This window comes from Bombus flavifrons, chromosome 1, assembly GCF_040668555.2.
Source record: "Bombus flavifrons isolate JBK064 chromosome 1, iyBomFlav1_principal, whole genome shotgun sequence".
NCBI lineage: Eukaryota > Metazoa > Arthropoda > Insecta > Hymenoptera > Apidae > Bombus > Bombus flavifrons.
This window is the reverse complement of record NC_138442.1, coordinates 12,735,630-12,759,444: the sequence shown is the minus strand read 5'-3', so window position 1 is coordinate 12,759,444 and position 23,815 is coordinate 12,735,630. Positions and strand designations below refer to the sequence as shown.

General features: G+C 41.7%; 2 protein-coding genes across 5 annotated transcripts in view; one reads left to right on the top strand and one right to left on the bottom strand.

Annotated features, from left to right (window-relative positions):
- The window catches only part of tty (tweety), a 40,380-nt gene that overhangs the window by 13,678 nt on the left and 2,887 nt on the right, over positions 1 to 23,815 (top strand). For all 4 annotated transcript variants that reach the window (XM_069120752.1, XM_069120723.1, XM_069120733.1 and 1 more), the window contains exons 2-4: positions 11,687 to 11,895; positions 21,557 to 21,829; positions 23,147 to 23,481. In XM_069120752.1, the coding sequence (XP_068976853.1) occupies positions 11,758 to 11,895; positions 21,557 to 21,829; positions 23,147 to 23,481 (746 nt within the window). In that variant the 5' untranslated portion in view covers positions 11,687 to 11,757. The remainder of the gene's footprint in view (positions 1 to 11,686; positions 11,896 to 21,556; positions 21,830 to 23,146; positions 23,482 to 23,815) is intronic.
- Positions 15,270 to 20,337, bottom strand: LOC138180967 (uncharacterized). Its single transcript, XM_081833735.1, is given in 4 exon segments — positions 15,270 to 16,372; positions 16,375 to 16,505; positions 19,836 to 19,974; positions 20,275 to 20,337. Coding segments are annotated over 4 exon segments (492 nt in total). The 3' UTR covers positions 15,270 to 16,213.

The window sequence follows — 23,815 nt, the reverse complement described above, 5'->3', positions numbered from 1 at the left end:
AAAGATAACGAAGCCTGACCTATTTGACGCTTTCTTGCGCTCGACGCATTGGGAACGGTTTTTGAGGTACATGCCCCGTTTCTCTCGTTGTAACGTGTGTAAAAGACTTTATCAATTTCCGTAGAATGCGGTCTGGTTACGCGATGTGTAGGTCTCTTTGTGCTAAATACATAAAAGTTACCGCTCGATGTATCTGCGCGATAATTTAGTAAATTGGCAATTTCTCAAGCACTTTGTTATCTTCGTTAGAGTCAAAGGTTTGGGGATTAACACGACCTATAATTAAACTATTAGAAGCGAGGTAAAGAGGAAGAAAATTACATGGCAAAAGTGGTACGTTAAAATTCAGTAAACTGCCGAGGAAAATGTCCCGCATGATCTTTATCGCGATTTTGCAAACGTTTTACGACACCGTCCAGTGGAAAGTGCAAGTACCCCCTTAATTCGAATTATCCGGGCCGGTTGAACGCGGTCGTTCGAAATTTGTCGTCCAGCCTTTTACCCTGATCCTCTTCCTCGTAGACTCATAGTCGACGACACTGTATCGAGCCCTGAATAGCCAACTCGCCGTGTGCAGTAGTTTCCAACGTTTCAAGCTGTCGACAAGCTCCGAACCGAACGAACTTGCCCCGTAAAAAATGTTTTACCTCTCGAAATACAGGGGATGCAAATTTTTCCTCTCTTCCACGCCCGCTGCTTCTCGGCTTTTTTCTGCTCCCGTATTTTAAAAGCTCTCTAACCTCCTCCCTCTCTTGGTGAAAGAGAAAAAGACGAAAGAAAAAAGGGGACAGAAAAGAGAAAAAGTGGCAGCGGAGCGCGGATGGTTCGTGCTTTTGGTCGTGCAAAAGAATTCTGGCGATAGAATTTTACGCGTATCGCGAAAGATAGAAATTCGTCGCGTCGAAACAACGCGGCGATGACTAGCGTCACGCGATTCTTTTCGTCGTAAACGTGGCCGATCGTAAAAAACTGAGGATCATCCCTTAGAAAACTCGATGCAATTTTATCGCGAATAAAGCATTTCTCCAGGAATAACGAAACGAGGGGAGAGGGTAGGAAATGGACAAGCTGAAGGAGAAAAACGCGATAATTCGGCGCGTCATCGTAAAGCGTGTAGCTTCGCTCGTAAAAGTTGCCTATCTACGTCGAAGAGAACGTTGAAGGAAATCGTTGCTTTCGTTCGTGGAAAAGGTCGGGCGAGAGCCGCGTTGCCTCGTAAAACGAAACTCCTGATAATCGGGAACTTTGAATGGAAAACGTGAATGAAGATATACCGGGTACACGCCTAGATACGGACAACTTTTTTCTCTGTCGCGCGAAGGATTAACAGGCGAAAGAGGAGTTTGACTATTTACAGACTGATCTTTATCGACGAGATTGTGTCAGAAATACTTGTCGCTGTTTGCTTAGGCTTGAATGACGCATACGCTTGTTGCTAGACAAATGAATGTACATATATACCAACGTGTCTCAATCTGGCCGTGAAATTCTAGGTAGAAACAGCGACGTACATTACGACGTGTATTACGATATATCACGACAGTTACGTCACCATGTTTCCATTGAAAAGTATAATAGGTGGAAATAAATCGAATCTAACATCGTTGGGCCGTAGCATTAGCAATCGCGTTTGCAATGAACTTGATTCGAAGTTGCTTTGCGCGAGGCCTACCAGGTTGAAACTTACGAGACGGTATAATTGCTTTTGGCGGAACAATAAGTACGCTCATTGTGCCAGGTGTTTAGAGTTCCGGAGAAACGCAAATAGAGATCATCGTTGCGTCGATTAAACGTTTTCGTTGTAATTTATAGGGCGTGTCGCGTAACTCAATGATAAAGTATCTTGATGTTTGTTAAAATGATTTGAGGTGGTGTTAGATGTAAGTGCCCAAGAAATACTCTCGATGTTCAACAATATAATTTATTTAACAATCAACAGTCAACAATCAACAATCCCTGCTTCTCGACTATGTTTGCTTCGTTGATACACTTGATCCTTCGCACTTCGCCCTTCGCATCATTACGATATCTGTTAGCTTTTTCGAAACTAGAATTTTCCAGAGTTCAATATATCATCGATGTTAGTGAGTAATTAGATTATTCGAAGGCTTTCTTTTATATTCGTCCGAATATCGAAGACTCTTGCCATTTTTAGTTTGGTCTTCGTTGATACGTAGATATCTGAAATATAGCCGTGTCCTTTCGGACGACCTGACCTGACCTAATGCCATTAGGCCTTGCTTTTGAAAATTCTACTAGGCCAGATCTGGTGCACGCAGGTCACTTCAATGTACATTCTTCATTGACGTATGGTATCTGTCAAATGAATCTTTAATAAACATCCAACGCCCGGAAATATTCAGGAACTTGAAATGCAATCAGTCGATCGACCAATGAGTAATCTGCCACGCCATAAACGATGATTCATAATTGCTTTTACCGCAATTGCTTCGCCATTGTATTCATCGCAAATACAATTAAATAAATTAGCCGAAACAACGGTATCGTGCCGTCGTTGCAAACAAATTAAATCTCACTCACCCATTTCTACTCGCAGTGGCGATTCATAAAGCGAGTAAAACGCTAGCCATAATTGCCTTTGTTTACCTGTTAACGTTACTCGAATTGCCAATTTCTTGGACACGATGATCTCTTCCTTAAACAAACCCCATAATTTCTAAATGGAAAAGTTACTCGGCTATGATAGTACACGAAGAGACGAAGAGGCGCTGATCTAAAGTTTGAAATCTAAATCATCGCTACCGACAACTCAAGTTGCTCGTGAAACAAACAAAACACCTTACCCGCGACTTAATTAAACTTTTTCGTCGGATTCCCGTCAGGAAGCGCGTTCTGCCGGTTCGCAGCTCGGCGTGTGCTCCCGTTAAAATTCAACGCGCGTTGCATGCATGATAACGAGCGATCAGCATCCGTCGGTTCAGCTTGGTAATTCATGCGCGCAAAACTTCTCCACGGAAATTTCAAATATCCGACGCTTGGTCTACGTCGCGACCGGTTGCAGCCATCTCTCTTCTAAAAGGAGAAGAAAAAGGAAAAAAAGAAGGACAAAGGAAAAGAGCAAAAGAGAAAGGGTGAAGGGGAGGGGGGAAGTCGATTCGCCAAAGTTTTCTCATTGTCTCAGAGCGCGGAAAAGTTTCGTTGCAATTCCGTGGAAGATAACTATCGACAGCTCGTCGTACTTTGCCAGCTGCTCGCACCCGCCATCGAGCTTCATTTGCAACGAGCTTTTAACGTTAATATCGTCCCACCTAGGTTCGCCGTTTTGGATAAAGAAAATACCGGGAACAGGTTGAACGTGTTCGTAAGCGATTTATAATCCACAGGCGTGATTTCCTTTTTATGCAGCCGCGATATTAAACGGCCGGAAAGCTTCTTGCGCAGCTTTTAAGCGACTCTGCAAGAACTTGAAAGTTTGTACCCAACTATAAAACGATATCGATGGAACGGGACCTGGATTAAGGTAGGTTTATAGATATCCGTTTAGAAACACTGCGTCGCTTTCATTAGGATAGATAACATCGCGTGTAATTAAACGCGGTGCTTTATCTACGAAGCGAGACACGTACACGTTGATTAGACGACGAATTTTTATGCATTTATGGGAAATTTATGGACGCAGAAATGCAAAGAGTACGACAAAGAAATATATATATATATATATATATTATATATATATATATATATATATATATATATATAATATATATATATATATATATATATATATATATATATATATATATAATATATATATATATATATTATATATATATAATATATATATATATTATATATATATATAAAGTATTCAATGTAAAGTAGATAGAAAAATTGTTATGTTGATTTTTATAAGCAGATTCATTCGACGATGTTCGGACAGCCTTGCCAAGTTTCAAATTACATTTCCGTTTCGTTCCTGGTCTTCGAGAGTTTCCCTTTACTTAGAGTACTATTCAAAGGAAAGTACTTCCTCGATCTGGGTCTGTATCCTCTGTTCCCAACTTGTACGAAGTATTCCTAGGCGACTCGGTAGGAGGTAATTTTCGCCGCTTACATTGCTCTAATTACCAACTTTTATTCCTACAACTCCGTTCCTTGGGGAACTCCTTCTCTCTTCGATTACTAAAATTTCTTCGATTCTATCGCGGATGATTTTCAGACAATCTTTTGTGTACCCTACGATCTTCGTTATCAGGGAATTTGATAATTCGAGAGGAAGCTACGAACATAAACGCGAAAAAGAAGCGAGAGAAACGGTAGGGGTAAACGGAGACTCGAGAAATATTCGGAGCAACGGTAATTTCAACAGGAAATATTCACGGAGCAGTAGTGCACTTTTCTCATCGAACAGGCTGCGTTTTCCAACCCCATCGTCTCGTTGCAGAAGCGTCTTGTGTCTAATAACTGTAATTTACTTAGCCGAGAATCGACGTTTAATTACGACTACTTTCAGGAAACGTTTTCAATCGTCCGTATATCTATGATATTCCACGGAGAAGTTGAAATTGCACGAATTCCAAGTACGATCGTTACTACGAGGCTGCGTTAATAGATAAGAGACGAGTAGATAAGCTTTATATCACGTGCACCGTTATCTCCTATAGTTACCGAGCTAGGAAAAACGAAAAAAGAAGGTGGGAAGATACAAATTATCGTGGATGAGACAGATCGGTCGGATCGTTGTTCGAATTCATAAATTCTTAAGAAATAAAATCTCTGATGTCGTGGAGATTTTCTGGATCGTTGGCGAGTTTTGTCTCGTGGAGGAACGCACGGAAATAATTTGACATTTCGGAGGAAGAATCGTGGCTAACCGATGATCACTACGGAAATTACACAGAGGAAATAATTACTCGCACCGCTCGTCGTTTTGATTTTACGCGCGCTTCTGTAAACACTGCAATTATCATCGTTCGTATATACAACGGCAGTACGAAACAGAAATCAGCGCCAGGCTGTTTAAACAATTACGTGGTCTCGATAAATCATCGAGACGTCGCGCGAAATCGTTGATGACTCACGATTTCTATATCGTCTGGTCATTGCCGATCATTTGCACAATTTCTGTATTTCCTATCAAGTAATTCGCCAAGAATTACGTGCAAAGTTTACCAAAAATTTAAGCAAATCTCTACTAGAGACTTTTGGAAATAATATAAAAACATCGAGTGGAAGATCAGTGGAATAACGTTTGCATCAAGCTAATTAGTAAACGTCGATTAACATTGAATAGGCAGCCATACGTATGTGGTTTGCGGATATATTCTTTCTTTAGCTTTTAGGTGAGAAATTCATACAAAGATCGCAAAAATGAAAAATTCTCACAAGAGCATAGGTATCGCGTATCTATTGGGTTGGCAATTAAGTGATTGCGGATTTTGTCAATACCACCTAATGACAAAATCCGCAATCACTTAGTTGCTAACAAAATATGTTGAGCAACGTTGCTGATATTTCAGTCGACGTTTAACTTGCAACATTCTCTTATGCAATAATTAATCAATTTTTTGTAATAAGAGCTGGAGTAGTTCCGTGTGTGTTATTTATCGGAATAATCACGATTTTTACCGTGAATCGTTGCGACGCTTGGAACGTGACATAGAAAGGTCCCAAGAATGTCACGTGTAACAACACGAAGCGTAGTAAAAAGCATACTCTGATAAGATAATCTTGATAACTGTGAAATCGTTGACCGCGCGTATTACCGGGCAAATAGGAAATTCAAGTCGTACCTCGTATTCAATTTTTATTTTAAATCTTCCGAAATCTTGGTACGAAATTTGATCGTACAGTTGCGATCATATTCGTTTGTCGCAACCACGCTCTGTGATCTCGATCGATCCAAATTTAAAGCGTTGCACAGATCATCATTGAACGCAATTGAAAACAATTGAAATCCTCTGAACGAGACATTAAGGTCCTCCAACAACGAAACTAAAAGCATCTGCAAACCGTTTTGTCCATGCTGCTTTATCGTTATTTTCATTTTCTCTAAACGGTGGCGAATTAGAGCGAAGGAAGTAGATCGTCAATGTCCACAAGGGAATCGTTCCAATAACATAATTGTCCGTCCTCTGCTACTCCATTATTTTCTTTAATGCCCAGCAAATGGCTTCTATCTCTGTATAAAGACCAGTTGCATTGTCATTGTAATCGATACGTGCATTGTAATCAATGGATTATTGTTATTTAAACTAAGCATACGGAATAGAATTTTCCCACTAAGTCATCCAACATATACGTTTCGCTTTAGCGTCTGGCCCTTTTCACTTGGCTCGAGCTTGGATTTGAAAATCGAATTCTTGCTCCATCTATTTTCGTCTACCTGAAACGCACATCCAGAACGTGCATCGTCTACGAGATAAAAATTTCCTTTCCGAAAGTGATTACGTACCATATTCTGTACAAGTATCCTCGAACTCAAGATCGCGCAATTCTCATAACAGCTCAGCTTTTCCAAATTCGTTCTGTCATACACCCCGCGGGGTCGTGTCCATATCGTTCAAACTCGAAGACAGTTAACTGGAATCAAAACGAAAGGTCGGTACCAGCATCGTCATCCTCGCTTCCGCGAGGGCGGACTCGTTTCGGACGCGATTATTTGCCACAAACAGTAGCCGTAGAGGAAGGAAGTACGAATTCTCGGGGATGACTGGCGGAACCGTAACACGGTAGTCTAGTCTCTGTCGCGTGGACACACAAACGATGATGTGTGACTCTTTCGTGGGCCGGTTTGTAACACGGCTCGTAAATGTTAATCACCGTTATACCCGGTGAGGCTAATCCAGGCCGGTTGTACACCGCGTTGGCTTCCCTCCCAGCGGAGCCGAGGTGATTCCTGCAACAATTTCGGGCTTGTTTGTTAATGCAGCGTACACACGAGCGAACGATTCCCCGCGCTACGATGTATTTAACCTTCGTTGCTGTTGCAATGAAAGATGCAGGTGGAAGCAGCGCGTGGAAAGTTAGAACCCGCGTTTCTCTGACCCGCGAGCTATTTGTCGAGAACGCTATACAATTGCTCATGAGAGTATTTCAACGCTTGTCGTAAAAACTTTTGACGCATATATTACGCGTGTTACGTAAAACGTCTTGGAGTTTCGTTAGCGCTGCGATATCGCTGAAGTTTGAAGATTCCTTTATATTTAATATGAAACTTCGATTCGATCGTAGAACCGACAGGTGATGATAGTCGATGATATTATTTGCAATCGAATCGCAGAACTGTAATTATTGACAGAGAGACGTCGCTTAATCTGTCCTTTGAGTTAGGCTTAGACACGTGTAGCATCTTGAGAGCTAAGTACCGCGCTTGACAATATTTGTCGAGGTGTCGTGCATAAGGTGTCTCGTGTTAATCAGTCTCTGCAAATATCTTGAAAATTCGATATGATACGAGACACGCGTTTCGCCATATTTATATCGCGAGAAATGTTATTTTCCATGAATCAGGCAAATTACGAAAGATGCATACGAGGTATATTAGTGGTACCTTAAATTGTATTAGTCGACGACATCGAGGCTATTCCAGATCAATCAAACGTACATGCGTTTCCAACATCTAATCTGATCACCATATGCATTAAATTTACGCGATACGATTCTACTTCCGATCGAAATTCTCTCGCTCTCTCTCGCTCTCGTGAAATACCGCAAATAAAAACTAACCACTCTCAAAGTTTCCAATCCTTCTGTTATCTATCAAAACACAGCGCGATTGTAATCCAAATGGAACACTCCGTGCATTGTATTATATAAATCTAAAAATGTTCTATGATTTTGAACACGTTTTGTTTATCTGAATATCTGCAACGTAATCGACGCTCTCGTCATACGAAAGATATGCACGTGGATCTGCACGGAAATCCCTCGATCTTGTTCGCCGGAATGACCTTGTGGATATGCTCACGGATCGCACTGCTCGATGGAATCTGTTGAAATAATTACGCAGCATGGCAAAGCAGAGATGCTCGCACGAATAGTTTCGCAAAGTTATTCAAACAGCGTGCCGCGATCTTGGCGGAATGCACGGCCACCTGAGAACGAGTGCACTTGTTCCCGCGATGCAACCTCTGATGGATCCGAAGAATTTCATGCTCGAGCAGCTGGATGCCTTTGTGGCGTATGGGAACCACGAAAGAGCAACGTCACAATAAGCAATGCAATTGCCGCGATAGCTTGCCACTCTTTCCTCCTTTAATTCCAACGAATCCGCCTGCGAGCTACACCGTGTCCACTGATTCCATGTTGTCAGAGAATTTCGAACGTGATTTAAGATTTATAGCGGGTGTCAATTGCCGAACATGTTCATTAAGAATGAAAAGCTTTCATGAAACTTTGGAATGGAAGCGTAGGTGTGGTTAGGGTAAGGAGAAACGATTTTGAAATATTTATCAAAGTTTGAGAAGGAGTTGAGCGAAAAAAGAAGATTCGCGAGTTTCCTTACGAGCGGAGTAATTTTGAAATCTGGTTTAAGCGAGGGTAGAAAGAAAGGTTGTGGAAGAATAATTTATGTGGCTGAACCCACTAACCGAATCGTCAACGATGCAGACGAAATTTCACCCTCGAATTTCTTTCGCTCGAATTTTTATCGAATAAAGTTTCAAGCGTTTGACGTTTAACCAACAACTCTACAATTAGTAGAAACGTTAAGAAGTTTATGCAATAACAAAACATTACCGGAAGTTTGTCGAACTTTTTAAAGCCTAGAAAGTAAAAAATTAAGCTCGTGCATATGAGAACTATTCGTGTAGATCGCTCTACTTTCGTTTGAGGATTTTTTTTTTTACAGGACCATTACAGCGCTTGCATAAGGCTCCTTGCATTTTCTATCATTAAATATTCTATGAAATAAGTCCACCATAAGCTTGTAGGCAGGTAATGCATTAGATATCACTTGCCAACTCAACTATTATCCTTAATCCCATGTGGGACCACGTATACCTCAATTGTTGCAAACCACGTTGCAACCTGATATTTACAAGTCTGCCTGACGAATGAAATATTCAAATCTAAATTCGCGAACACGCGGAATTATCTCGTAGTATTACGATATAAGCCTCGAAAACATCGAAATAACACGATGGAAACGTTCGAATGATCGAAATTGTGCCCGCAGAAGTAACCAGGTGTAACGTAGTTTAAAGCCGACATGTGGCAGCTGATCTTTTCCCACGGTGTTCACGGCAGCCCGAGGAAGTTCAAGAATGGACTGGACCATCGTACTTCCCTTTGCTCCACCTCCGTCGTTTTTTTTCACCTATTTTGTCCGAGAGACCCGCTCTTCTACGGTCCTGCGTTTATAATTCCGACGACGACGACAAAGAACTAACTGGGAATGCAAAGTAAGAACCCTCGTTTCTGAACGTTTTCGTGGTCACAGGACAACGATACCTTTGAATCGACGGTTTTGCAAACACTTTTTAACGTACAGATACTATCTGTCCTGAAATTATCTTGTAAGAAGAGATCGTTGTTTTGTCCTGTGAAAAGTTTACGTTTGTTTATGGAAGATCGTTTTAACGTTATACTTCGTACGTAATTTGATCACTGTATTAAAATTGCAAATAAAAGGAGTTTAACGTGTGTCGTTCCAAGTTAAAGAAGTTAAGTTAAAAAACATAGGAAATGGATGAGAGTAGAAACGTTGGAGACTCGTCATCTTTCAGAAAGCGAATATCACTGAAACAAGGAAAAGAAAAGACGGTGAAAGTAGGAAGAGATCGACACAATCGATGACGGCGTGCAACGGAGGAAGGGGATCAATTTATGTCGTGAACAGGATATCGAATAAATTCTAGTTCGACTCGGATCCATGGAAGATTCTAATTTTAAACAACACGTTCGACTCGACTGTTGCGATATCTCTAGCCTCCTATGAATCTCGCAGTATACATGAAAAAAAAGACAAACTTTCTCTATTTTAAACGATCGCCTCCTGTTACATTTCACTGGAACGAGGAAAATGCAGAGAAGATACATCTAGGAAGATCGCAATCGACGATGTCGTGCAGCTGAAGCTTCTACTTGCAGCTGGTTAACCTGTACATCAGATTCTACCGGAAATCATCAATTTTCTACGACGCTAAATGTATTAATATTCTACTTGCTGCTTGGACTCAGAACGAAATCTCCTAAATTTTATATAATATAATTTTATATATATATAATATATATAATATATGAATATATATTATATAAATATTAATTAATAATATTATATATTATATATAGAAAATACTATACGTAGGAGGGTATCGGATCCGTAAAGAAGATTCGTTTGTGTTCACGCATTCATCTCAATTGCAAAATTCCAGAGGATATCGCTTCGGACCGGGAAAATGATATTTCGTAGTCTGCCGGTCAGATTCGGCGGGTATAGAGGATATTATACATGGGTGTGGCTGTCGAAATAGGGGTGGAATGGAGGAATAGAACCCGTAGCGGTTTATGTAAATCAAATGCTACGCGTAGGGATGCCATCTAATCAAAGATTTCTCCTCTACCCTACTTCCAGTTCGCTGAAATTCAATCTCTTGAGCTTACATTGTGTCTTTGTTTCGTCTTCCTTCGATTAAAACTGTCATAATGTATTTATGCGGGTATTCTAATTGGCCTAGCGCGTCTAGCGTACCACAGTATTACGTAGTTGCAACAGATAATTTTGTAGCTTTGATAATTTCAGTTTAACAGAATTTTAATTCAACCGGTTTAAATGCGGAAACCTGAATCTACAACGGAAAAGCTTTGAAAGTTCCTAACCACTTCCTGTGCGAAAGTTTCATAGCTCAAGTTACTCGACATTCTTCCAAAATAATCGCAAGGAATAGCGAATCGATAATTATCTTAAAAGACGATAACACAAATAGAACAATGACGAACAAGCGAAGGAAGGAGCGCACAGCGGAAGGAGCATAAACACAACAAAGGAAGAAAAGACGAAACTAATATAGGGAAACCGATGTCCGATAAAGCTTCGGTCCTATTCGTGGACCTATTCGAACATAGCAGCCGGAGGGTAATAGTTCGTTAAAAAGAATCTCGAGATGCTTCCGGAAGAGGCACGTGTTCTTGTCGGGTATCGTCGTCGACGAGAGCGGAACGGAGCAGCTGGCACAGATTTCATTAATTAAGCGCTCGTTGCTTCCACAACGGCGCTTCGAACGTAATTGAATCAGTCCTGGCAAAGCGTTTCGGAGAAGTGACAAAGACTGAGCGGTCGAGAAAAAGAAAGAGAGCACATCATCGGACAGCGCGACGTATCTAACAAAGATTAAACTGCGTCAAGATCGGCCGATTCAACTTGAAACTAAATGGTATCCGGATCGTATTGGATCCGCCTTTTTGCGCGGTGGTTACCGGTTTAATTGCACGTTAAATCGGATAATCGGTTCGCGTCAAATATAACAGCATTAGTCGGCTTTCTTTCTATCGCCGAGCGTCGATTTCCCTGATCGATTCGCCGATCCGCCTCATCCTCACGGAACCTTTAATTTTCCTCTACCCGAGAATCACCGAGTCAATTTCTACAATATTTTCCGTATACACGTGTTGGTTTAACGTCAGATTGCTTTGGCAGTTTCAATTTCGATTAAACTATTGGAATTCGAAAGGAGGGAAAGGAGCCAGAAGCAGTTCTTAACCCGCTGACTCTTTGGTGTTGCAGCTCTCGTAGCATGTCTTGACGAGTAGGAGAGGCTCTTCAACGGGGTTTTCGGCAGACAAGGGTTCTCCAAAATGGCGGGCGGTCAGCAGCTTCCCGAACAGTACACGGTTCCGCAGCTCGCTAGGGTCTTCCACAGCCTGCCGCACCTCAACGTCTCTCTCCACTCGGTCAATAACACCTTCAATCCACATTCCGAAATCTATCTCGAGGTAAGTGCAAATCTATCTCCTCTACTGTTTCTTAAATTTTATCCGAAATCTTTCGGTTCTTCGACGAGAAACGAAACTCTCATCGGGATATTATCGTATCTCGTCAATTCCTCGACGATTAGAAGAAATGCTCGAATCGTGTCCACGCCACCGGCAAGTTTCGGCTGGGTCAGCGGAATAAATGGCGTATCGCGTGGTTAACAGAATCGTGATATCAATCCACCGGCTCTGCTCTCTAGTTACGGCAGTATACGAAAGCAATCCAGGCTCGATTCCGTTTTGGCCAACGTACAGAGAGCATTCCCGTCGATTTCAAGCAAAATGTTCCTCGATGCTTTCCCCGTCCTAAAGAAATGAGAGATTCTTTGGCAATGCTCCGTGAACCGAGCATTCGTCGAGATAGTTACAAGCGTTGGATCCGTTTCTGAAACGAATCAAAAAGTTGTTTGGCTAAATTTGAATCTTTTGGAAATGTGGTGGTTCGATGGAATTCGTTGTACATGAGTAGTACAGTTTTTATTAAATTTAATATTAATATTTTAATATCGATGTATGTGTTATACAATATATATGTCGGAGATGAAAGGACATCGGGGCTTCCCTTTTGGGATGTTAGGAAAGACCCCAATACCCTAGTCCAGACTTTTACTATAGCTACACTTAAGTAATAAAACTAAGAAATAGTTTTAATGTTCTAATCCGATTTTATGACGATGGGCTTGGGCTCGAAGTGACATAACGGGTCACTGAACGTAGACCACGGTCATGGGAGAGACGTGTACCTAACAGAGGTATGCAATAATTATATAGCTCTCCTTAAAATCAAAGATTGGCCCGAGAGGTGGGGAGAAGAATATATAAGGGCAGTTCCACTTGGACTACAAGTGAGTTCATTCGGATAAGTTTTACTTGTACGTTGAGTCATACGTGTATCACATCGCATTCGTCATCCCGTTGACCGTGGATTCGTTATCGAACCTGAATTCATTGTCATCAACATCTCGACCATCCGATCGCCGCTATTACTTGTAGCCTCTTGTAATAACCACATTTGTAGCAATAAATATCAGCTATAACTGCGATGGCAAATTAGAGTGAAGGTTCGTCAAACACCCAAAATTCCAGCCTTAACCCGACATATATAAAGTAAAAGCAGAATGTCCTATCTTAATCAGATTATCGTTCGATTCGAAGCTTTATTTCGCCTTATTTGCAGTTTCAGAGAAATATGAAAATTAATTGCGGAACGTTAGATTCTTTGTTACATGAAAAAAATCATCCTGTAATTCGTGGTTCCAGTTAGCACGTTAATTAGAGTAATCGTTTCACAGGACGTTTTAAAAGCTATTTGAATTCGAAAATTGGGCGCCGAACCCGCTGTGCGTGAAATAACCGTGAAATTGTCGAGCTCGACGAATCTTATTAATTCTCTCGTTTTGTACCATTTACTCTGGAAATTAATTAGCGCGTATAAAATCTGTGGAACTGTGTAAAATAACTAGTGGAGAAACATATTACGTCTCGTTCAATTCGAAAGCGACCGCGACTATCCGTAAAAATATTTCCTTGAATCGCGCTAATTAACAGAGGCTGCGCAACCCTCTAGTCGGAGCAAGATGAAATTACACGATGTTCCAGTCCCATCGGACGTTCGAATCCTCGTTTTTCCACTTATTTTCTTTGCCCCTCTCCCTCGTATTTTATTGACCATCGCCACACGTCCGTCGACGAGAGTGAATTGCCTCGTGTTCCCGTGTCTTTCGACGAAACTCTATACGAATGAACAATAATGACGTGTTAATCGACTGGCATTCTTTTTCGTTAACCGCGCTGGGTCTACCTGGATCCAGTCGCGTGCCGCTCGTTTCAGATCTGAAATCTTCACCGTTTATCGTTTGTCCGCGTGTTATTCGCGAACTGATGCAAACGCGTTCGTGAAACGTGATCGTATCGCGATAGTATGCGAATAAAATGTTAACGACGTGCACGTAAAATATTCGCGAACTGTTTATCCGTGAATACGCCTCGTAAAAACCGTTCGAGAGGATGGAATATCTCGATTGACAGACGTAACCTTTTCCGCGAACGTTCGACGAAAGCGGGAAAAATGACGGTGACCTACCCCGAAGGAAACGAGTATCCCAGACGCCACGAAACAGTTCCTCGGTACGTTCTCTTTTATTCGGGCGAAGTGTTTCCAGTTTCTTGTCCCGTTCAGACGGATGGCTGTCCAAAAGGCAGCTGTATCGAGGAAAGAATCGCGCGATTCGGCGTAACAAAGTGGAAGAGAAAGAGAAAGAAAGGTGAAGGAAAGAAGAGACAGGACATGGCCGGGATGAGAAGCGAAGAGGAAAAAGGACGAAGAGAAACGCAGCTGGATGCCACGAGTGCACGAGAATCCAAGCTGTGTGTAACTGGAAAGCACAATGGCCGGGAAAGCTCAAACAATGCACAAAGGCTTTCGTATAATACGCCTGGGGCAACGTGTGGGCTTTAACGGGCTCGAAACGTCAGACCGCTAACTAGCGATGGACTCAAGACACTTCCAGTCGCTTCGAATAGTATCTCCAGTCAGTCACATGATATTTCCGAGTTAACGGTTACCGAATTAGCCTGTTATCGTTCCGTCTTCGTGATCCTTCAGAGATTTCCACAGTTAGATGTGAAACTAACGCGAACATTGATCGTTCGTTTCACGTGCCATCGCTGTTATCCTGTATCTTAATTATTAAAAATAATATCAATAACTTCGAGATTTTTAAGGTCTTCGAAAATGAATCGAACCATTACTTCGCTAAACTAAAAACACGAAACGGCGAAAACCAATGTAAATTACAAAATTTTTTATCGAAACGGTTGCGATCGATGTTCAGTGTGAGATACTTAAAACTGCGTCGCATTCAAATTTCAATCGGTCAACGTACGATTATATTTCCATATATTAATAAAATATCGTAGAAGAATAATCCTGCACTTTTACCCCGACAGAAGTTATCGAACGTAGTAGAACAACATCGATATTTCACGTTTCGGTACGAACCTTTCTCCATCGCTGCTTACGCGGTATTCTCTCCCTCTACCACAGCAACCTCTTGCCCCGTACTCCAAAAGCATCGGGTTCTCGTGGCTCTCGACAAGAAGTACGATCGCCTGGTGCAACGTCTTTCGTTGCAGATGTCGAGGGCATGGGCAACATATTACTACGGGATCAAGACGGATATCTCGTTGCGTTTGAGCAATTCGATTGTCGCTCGTTCGCGAGATTTCCTGGGAAAGAGGTGCGTGCAACGATGCTCACGTACATTGATCCTTTTTCCTGTAATCGGCGAAACGAACGCTGTCCGCCCAATTATCGTACCGGCAGGTGCCGGATAACGAGAGCAACAGGAGGAAGTAGCACGTGTTTTGACAACGTTCATATAGTACGAGTGCTCGCAATCGAATTGTGAAATTTGTATAATTTTCAATTTCGATTTGGGGTCAAGCTTTATGAGTGTGAATATTTGTGCCAAGTAATTATTTGTTTGCACGTTGCGTCAGCGACGTACATAAACCTTGACTGCAATATAAATGTACGATCGCTTTTAATCTTTTTTTTTCTTTTTTTTTTTTTCTTGTTTTAATTTCATGAAATCGTTGAAAAAAAGGTCGAAGGAACAAGAATGTGTAACGACCTCGATAAATTCGCGAATAACAAGCATTTGCCGGTTAATGAGCACATCCATATCGATACCGATCGTGGATTACGCTTTCATTACCGCATACAGAGCGTTTCCTGTTTCCTGTTCCAGTTTCTCATCAATCATATTTCTTGTTCATGCGTTTTCAATCATCGTAGATTATAGAGGAAACGGTTTCTCTCGCGTCGTTGTTCCTCGTATCCAGCTTTCCTTCGCTTCCTCTTTTGTCTGCCATTTTTCTTTACCCCCTCCCTCCTTCCCCCGCCTGTCCTTCTACTACTTCGTTGCTGCTTTTTCTGCTTCAGTCAACCGGTGGATATTTCATTTTTCCCTTTCTTTCAGACTGTTTAACGTTTTCTTTCTGCTCCTTCGTAAGTTCCATTAACGTGCCGTTTTATGCGCTATTTCCGCCATTTTCTGCCTTTGAATCGAAACAGATGGAATTACCTTCAGCGTATAACGGAATTAAATAATACTGATATTCCGCTTTTCATAATATTCCTTCCCAGTATCGTCTGTTCTGTATCAAGTTATACGCTATATACCTGAATGAACGTTCGAACGTCTTTAAATTGACATAATATCGGCGGATCGCTCGAAATCGTTCAACGATCGTACGAACCGTCAGAAACGAAAAGTCAAAAAGAGGAAGAAAAGAGAGGAAGGTAAATAGCGTCATAACGTGGAACGTTCACACTGGCCTGGTTGATCGTAGTATATCGGTGACATCGAAAGCGTGCGAAATTTAGCTGGCATGCACACGCAGTTACTCTCGTATGCGTCGTCGGTAGGGTAGTCAGCGAAGGAGAAGCCTCGAGGAAACGCCTGTCTGAGCACCCTCGACGCAACACGAGCTCTGGTAATTGGGTCCCCGGCTATTGTTCCTGCTGCTTGAAAATATTTCACGAAACGCCCGCTGCAACGGCACCGCCGCGCCGGGTAATTAAATCGTGAGATGGCGTTTTGTCATATCTTTCATCGTTTGTTTTCTAACCTCCAATTCGACTGTAGATTAACGATCTCTCTCTCTCTCTCTCTCTCTCTCGCGCGCGCGCTCTCTCTCTATTTTGCTGCACCCTACCTTCCACCTCTGTCTTTTTCATTTTCGTACAAATCGGTTTGTAGAAATTACCGTTTCATTACGCAAATTTTCTTTCGTCGTATCTTGTTACATTGCCATGTTAAATAGACAATTTCCATAATGTTTGAAGTTGAAAAAAGAAAAGAGAAAGAAAGAACTGACGACCTCTGGTACCGAAGTGCGTGACTGCCTTAAAGAAGGGCACTGTACTTTAGTTAAGAGGATTTTTGTTCCAAAGGTATCTCACGTACTTACAAACGCCTTGAGAGAAATCGGAAAAAAGCCCGGGTACGACGACCCTGCTGGTAACCCTCTCTCGTTCATTCTATTTTCAGATTAGCATAACAAGCAGATAATATGACACAACTTAATTATACTGTCGCAATTTAAAGAATTACCATACCGTAGAAGTTTAAGCCAATGTACGTGCAAATAGGGATATTATCGATCGAGATTAACGATGGGAGGTATCTTAATTAATTTCACATACGTCCATCTCCTTGTAACGAGTCATTTTCTTTTTATTCATATAGTAACGAAAGCATGTCATTCTCAATGTCCACGTTCGATAATTAAAATGTTCAATACCCTTTCCCATGTATTTAGTAAAATTACGCAATATTCACTACGCAATTATGTCCCTCCCTTAATAGAAAGTCATTTTCTGTGCACAGAAAATTCGTTCCGATGGATTAACTACCGTAAATTACGTTTTATGTAACGCAAAGTACTTACACGATTTAATCGAAGTATCGAATATTTCAAAATAGTCGAAAGTATCCAGAGATTTACACACATTTTTGCCAACAAATTTTTCAAATATTTCCGAGAATAGATGGAGTTGTGATTGCCCTCTCAACAAGATAAGTCTCTCGGCACTGCAAAGAGCTTGTTTAATGTGGTACAAACGCGGCGGATTTTTCTGATTAAAGTCGATTTACAACAAACGTTCCTGCTAATTCCACTGATCGTTGTTCGGGGCGGGCTCCTACTCTCTTTCCCTCTTCGCCAGTCACTCGAATAAATGCGTCCGAGTTCTTTGCGCGTCGACGTTCTGCCACGGACACAACGAAAAGAGAAGGAAAGGAAGTAGAACGTTTCTACGATTCGTCGACTACGAACGTGGCGGCTACGTGGTGTAAACGTGAAGAGAAACACGAAGTCGCATGTGTTACGTTGCGACACAGAACAAACATAATGGTGTCGAAAAACACAGTCGAGATCCTTTTGACTTACGAACTCGATCATTCAGATTCGAGCAGAGTTTTGTAACATGACGATATAAAAGAACCAAGTATGCTAACAGGACAAAAGAAACAACGCGTTTTTCGAACGATGCAAGAAGAGAGGGCGGTGAAGCCCGTATTTACTCTTTCAGAGGTTCGCGGGTCTCGAAAGAGAATTCATTTGCGATTTTATGTGCTACCTTCCTAGACAACCGGGTCCCATGAAGTTCGAGCACGCCCTTCCCGCACGTCCCTTCTTTTCTCTCTCTCTTTCTCTCTCTTCCTCTATCTCGAGTGCACTTCCGGATTTATTCCAGAGCTTCTGTCGCACTAGGTGCAACGACCGTCTTCAGTTCGTGTTCCGTAAACTGTAAACAGAGGCTTGCTGTCTAGACGCGATTCAGGTCTCGAAATTCGGTCACTCTTTCTACCTCTATCTTTGACTATCAAGCTTCAAACGAGAGTAATTAATACAGTAAGAATGGCTATTACGATTCATATTATCGTTGACGTTTTTACATTTTCTGTAGCTGCAGCATAGAAAATGCTCCACGATTTGCAACGCAACCAAACAGAAATCGTTTCCAAACCAACTTCTTTGCTTTCCTGAAGAATTGATTTTCGAAAAGTGTGCCTAGAAAATGATCTAGGTGGATAATGTCAAGAAGTCGCATTAGCATAGAAAAACTGCATACGTTCGATTCTTCCGATCGTAGAGCAACCGTACGTGCGAAATTCAGCTCGACGCGCAACGAGGTTTGTTTGGAAGAAAAGCATATCGGATGCTGGCTGGGAAATGCGCCATAAATCCATAAATTCACACGTCTCTCTGTATCATTCGTCTTCAACTACTCGAAACTGTCGCTGAAGTTCTCGACAAAAGTGAAGAACAGATATCTCCCTGGCTAGCATCACGGTTTGCGATCATTTTTTTTCTCTGTCTTCAACTTGGCGACAGATATCTGCTTTTTCTTTGCGAATCGGTTGTCCTACTTGGTATCTCGATATCGTTGCTGGATGACTCAATTTCTCTGTCACTGATGATCGTTCGAGGATTTCTAAGGATGTAATTATCTACATCGAACGCGATATTTAAGATATTTTATGGGTTTCGTTAACCAGTTAGCTGTTGCGACCTCTTTGAAAAGTGTGCACCTAAAATGTGTCGTGAAAAGTAAGCGATGACGAGTATACTCGTCAAACACAGAGTATATGTGATTGTTATAATAGAGAATTGAGTAATGAAATGACTGTTTTATTTTCCTTACGCATGACGAGTAAACTCGCATCACAACACAAAATATAGCCATTTCTTCATGACGAGTATACTCGTCAGAAAAGTTCTTTCTTCTCTTATACGAATCGAGGTAATGAAATAGTTTTTTGTCAGAGGAATTCCATTTCTAAATTTGGAAAAAATGTAAAACATCAAATTGGTGATGTCTTCGTTATAAATTTTCAAACTATTGTATTCGACTTTGCTTTGTTCGCGTTGCTTCAGCAATTACTTTCCAAAAGCATTGTTCGAAACAGTCGAAATGGACGTAGCATCTAGCTGTTTTCAATATTCATCACACGTTTTGAAATATGTAACACTCGCAATCGTGTTGTTCAGTCTAGAGAACATTCGTACCAATTAAATAAATTATACTTCAGTTTGTTATTAAGCGGCCGGCGTAATAAACTGACAAACTGACTGAAATTAAAATTCGTCTCTCATTTTAATTTCATTATTGTCCTTATATTCGAACCGCTTTAAAAAGCCCTATACTCTGCTACGATTTTTGTGCGACAGTTAATATCCCTGCAAATTAAAATTTTGCCGTTATCGCTGTTTGTTACACGTGGAAACATAGAGAGGACCGGCTTCCGCGAAAAATCACAGGCATCGAGAATTATAGGCGAAGTTTATCGATGTCGCGTAAATAATGAAATGCAATATGTACATACGCCGGTCGATGTAGCGGGTTTCACGGGGTGGCACGCGAGCCGCGAGGGTGGTTGACCCCACGGTGGCGTGCAAGCCTTTGAGTAACACGACAGAAAAATCAAATCTTCCGCGAGTCACAGCAACAACGACCGTGCGATACACCTTTCAAGCGTACTAAGCTTCCTCGCTAAACAGAATATGCGATAGCACTCTCCGCCACACGTTAATCCACCCTCTACCAAACCAGATGGATTAATAGAATAACGATGATGAAAGTTATTACACAGCTGATAACGACGACACGATTTATCTTTGTTGGATCACGGTGCCAATATAGCTCGCGTGAAAAAATTCAATTGGCCATCGCCATTAAAAAATAATTTCAGTCGTGAAATTCGGTTATTCCGTAATAATCTCGTCTGTGCTTTTTCGATCCTAGATTTTTAAATCCTATCATCTCACAGAAGCCACTTCGATCAATTCCATAAATCGAAAAGCAAAGAAAGACGACAATGTTGGAAACATTTTGCTAATTTGCTTTACCGTTACTTTACTGTTACTCGTGTCATCTTACAGCGAATGACCCCGTGGTAATAAATAAAAATGAAATTGACCAATCTCGCTCCCTAGAGGTTCGTACTGCGTATAAAGAAAAATCAATGGGTAAAGAAATGAAATTTCTCAAATAACAAATATCCATCCGTCTGTCGATAAAACACATTTACGAGGACAGATTCTTACGAGGGAAGTTTCCGCAGTGTCAATAACGATAACAAATACAGCAACTTGTAGCGGCGATTTCGAAAACTTTTCAATCCTTCCCTCGTAATGCCTAAGATACTGGCGGCAATCGACGATCGGCGATCGGCGATCGGCGAGCATTCTGGAGCACGTGAATTCACTATGATTCACTCGGCGTGAGTCACTGTACGGCGAGCGACGATCTTCGCGAGACAGGCGGATCACCTTTCGACATCCTTGCAGGCAGTTAATTAGCGCGAACAAGAGCAACAAGCGTGTTCTATAGCGGCGTTCGCTAATAATATGCTCCGATCGAGCGTAACCGGTGGTCCCGATTAGCGCACGCATCCGTCGGCGATCGGCCGCGATTCGGTTCAACGTTCGCGTTATCGGGCCGGGAAATTAAGAGAACGTCGAGTCTAGTCGCGGATGTCCGCGTGGTTACTGGAAATACTCGTTCGCGTCGCATTTCTTTTAGATTGCCGCCGTGTGTGACGTTCGTGTTCTGCGTGGTGATACCTCGTGCTCCATGATATCGAGACGGTTATTGCAATTTTTATGCATTCAGGAAGTCGAGTTTTAAGCTTAATTAACGGTACTGGTCGCGTGAGCGGCAGCTACGAATAATCATTAATTAGAAAGTAGCTGGGAAGCTTCTCTGATCTCTCTCCCTCTCTCCCTCCTCTCTCTCTCTCTCTCTCTTTCGCTCTCTAGCAAGGAGTCATTAGCGCTCGCAGGAAATTTTGGAAAAAGAAAAACGAAAGACACGAAAGAAAACGGAGCATCCCGGCGATGGTTTTAGATTTAATTAAACCTCGAGATTTCCGGCTACGCCGAAAGAAACACTACTCGAACGTTAATTGCCAGAAAAATAAGGCGAATGCAAACGGTGGTGCGGGGGGAGGAAAAACGGAAACGATAAAAATGAGATAAGGAGGTGGTATACGCGAACGGATTTATTAAAGATGCACGGCAATAACTAACGTTTAACTTTAATTAACAGAGTCTCGGGATACTTGGAAGTATCCCTGCAGCCTGGTTAATCCTGACGTTGCTGGTGCTCCTGGTTTACCTGGTAACGAGATGCTGCGACCGGAAGCCGCGCCCCAGGAGGTCGATAACCCTGCTGAAGTGTTCGCTGGCCATCCTGGCGTTACTTTGCAGCGGAGCTGTTGCCGTCGGCCTCTACGGTAACGACGACGTGCACAACGGTTTGGTGCAATTGGTGGCCGCCGCAAAGAACGTCGATGGTATTCTCATGGGTGTACGGAATCAGGTTGGTCTGCCATCACGAGATACGTCTGTCTGACACGGACTCTCAAACGTCCTCCTGCCCGATTCTAATTAGATACGCTCCGATAATAATATCGTTATTTGCCTCGTTCGAATTACATAGACGAATATGTCGGTTCAGAATGATAATCGATGCTTCGAAATCAATGGCGAACTTGGAAGAACAAATTATGCATGTTTAAGATAGCGACGTTTATGTTGTGCAATGAAATAATTAATCGGTGTAGATTTGTTGGTTTTTTCGAAATTCAATTCGTTGGTTGATGTTTTACTCGATCTATGCATTATTTTTATCTTTTTTTATCGTAATTATAAATTAAATTAAATCGTTTGGAGAAAACGTTGTTTTTAGAGAAAGATAAAGGAAACGAAGAATGTTATCTTACTACGTAATGCAAGAAAGATCTTTCCTACTATTTCTGCTCTCTAGTGACGTTCAACGACTGCAAACCTTCGTTCCGTTCATCTTCAGTAGCCACTTCTCGGAGGAAACATCTCGTCCACTTCAACTTTCTTATTACTACTTGTTCGTTCGTACATTCATGTTTACACTTTAACCGAAAAAGTAGAGCTGCAACTTGTTCATAATTAGTTCACGGTCTTGTCTTCTTTTCCTTTTTCTTTTTTTACATTTAAATGTTCCTTGATTAGCGCTTTTAATTCGGGTCAAGAATAGCGAGGAGTTTGCGGACAACCGTAATGGAAATAAACCTGAAAGAAGAGAGACCCGTCTCGTGATAAATAATCCGATTTCCAGCCACCAAGGAGATTCCATTTTTTAATTAAAGATCTTTATCTGATGGACTTAATTTAACCGAATCGCAGTAAACGGGATTAACTTCGTTTTTAAAGAATTCGGCGAGTGAATTATCACTCGTGTCCTAGAACTAGTAATTACTTCAATTATTTCCGCGGTAAAGGAGGAAAACATTTTTTTTTATCAGTTTTGGTATTATAGCATAGCGTGATTTTATTGGACATTCGCAAGATCGAGCACGATAAAGATGTAAGACGATCCACGGTGCAATTTTTCGTGCAATAGCGTTCTACATTCATTATTATAAAAAAAACTTCAACGCTATAATAAATTCATTTAGTTTGAATAAGCGATTAAATTCAAATTTTCAAAATCTTGACTTATGCCAATGTGATTGTCTGCCACGCGAGAGGATAAAGTTCATTTGTCACCTTTATGCTCGCTTCATTCTCACAAATTACCCTATTAAATATGACTATCCCGTTAACACTGTGAGTATTACCTTGGCGGTTGAAATCACTTAAAAGATATTTGCTTTTCAAGACCGACACCATCGAGACGACATTGAAGAAGAAGGTGCAGCTACAGTTGACTGCCTTGGGGGACGATTTCGATGCCCCCGTCAGCAATAAAACCATGCTCGGTCTGCTGTTGGCCGCTCTGCAGAGCATGAAGCAAAACACGAACATCGCCGTGAACCGGAGCTTCGAAATTCGAAAACCGTTGAGCGGAATCAGCTTGGCTGGCGCGATCGGGATGGGAGAGAAGATAGAGCAATTAAGGTGGCCCGTCACCATGGCCGTTCTCAGCGCGCTACTCGTCCTCTGTGTGGTGCTGGTCGTCGGAGTTGCGCGACATTCCAGATGCGTTCTCATAACGTACGTGTTTCTTTTCTTTCGTATGTCTGGCAAAAACCGTGCGAAAACAGGGTTCTCCTGTCCGACTGGATTCAACTCTCTTAAATTACTACGTTTTTGTGCCTTCTCGCAGCTGCAAACGAACGAACGAACGATGGTAATCTTACATCGGTGAATTTCAGAAACATCTTGACGATGTTAAAAGTTAGAGATAGGATCAGAATCGCTTTGAACATAATTCAACAACGCGATACGATAATATTTCATAGTATTTCATGGTAATGTGAATAAATATCAAGTAGAAATGTTTGAAAAATATGGGAATAATAGATCGATTAGTTCTGGTTACTGTAAT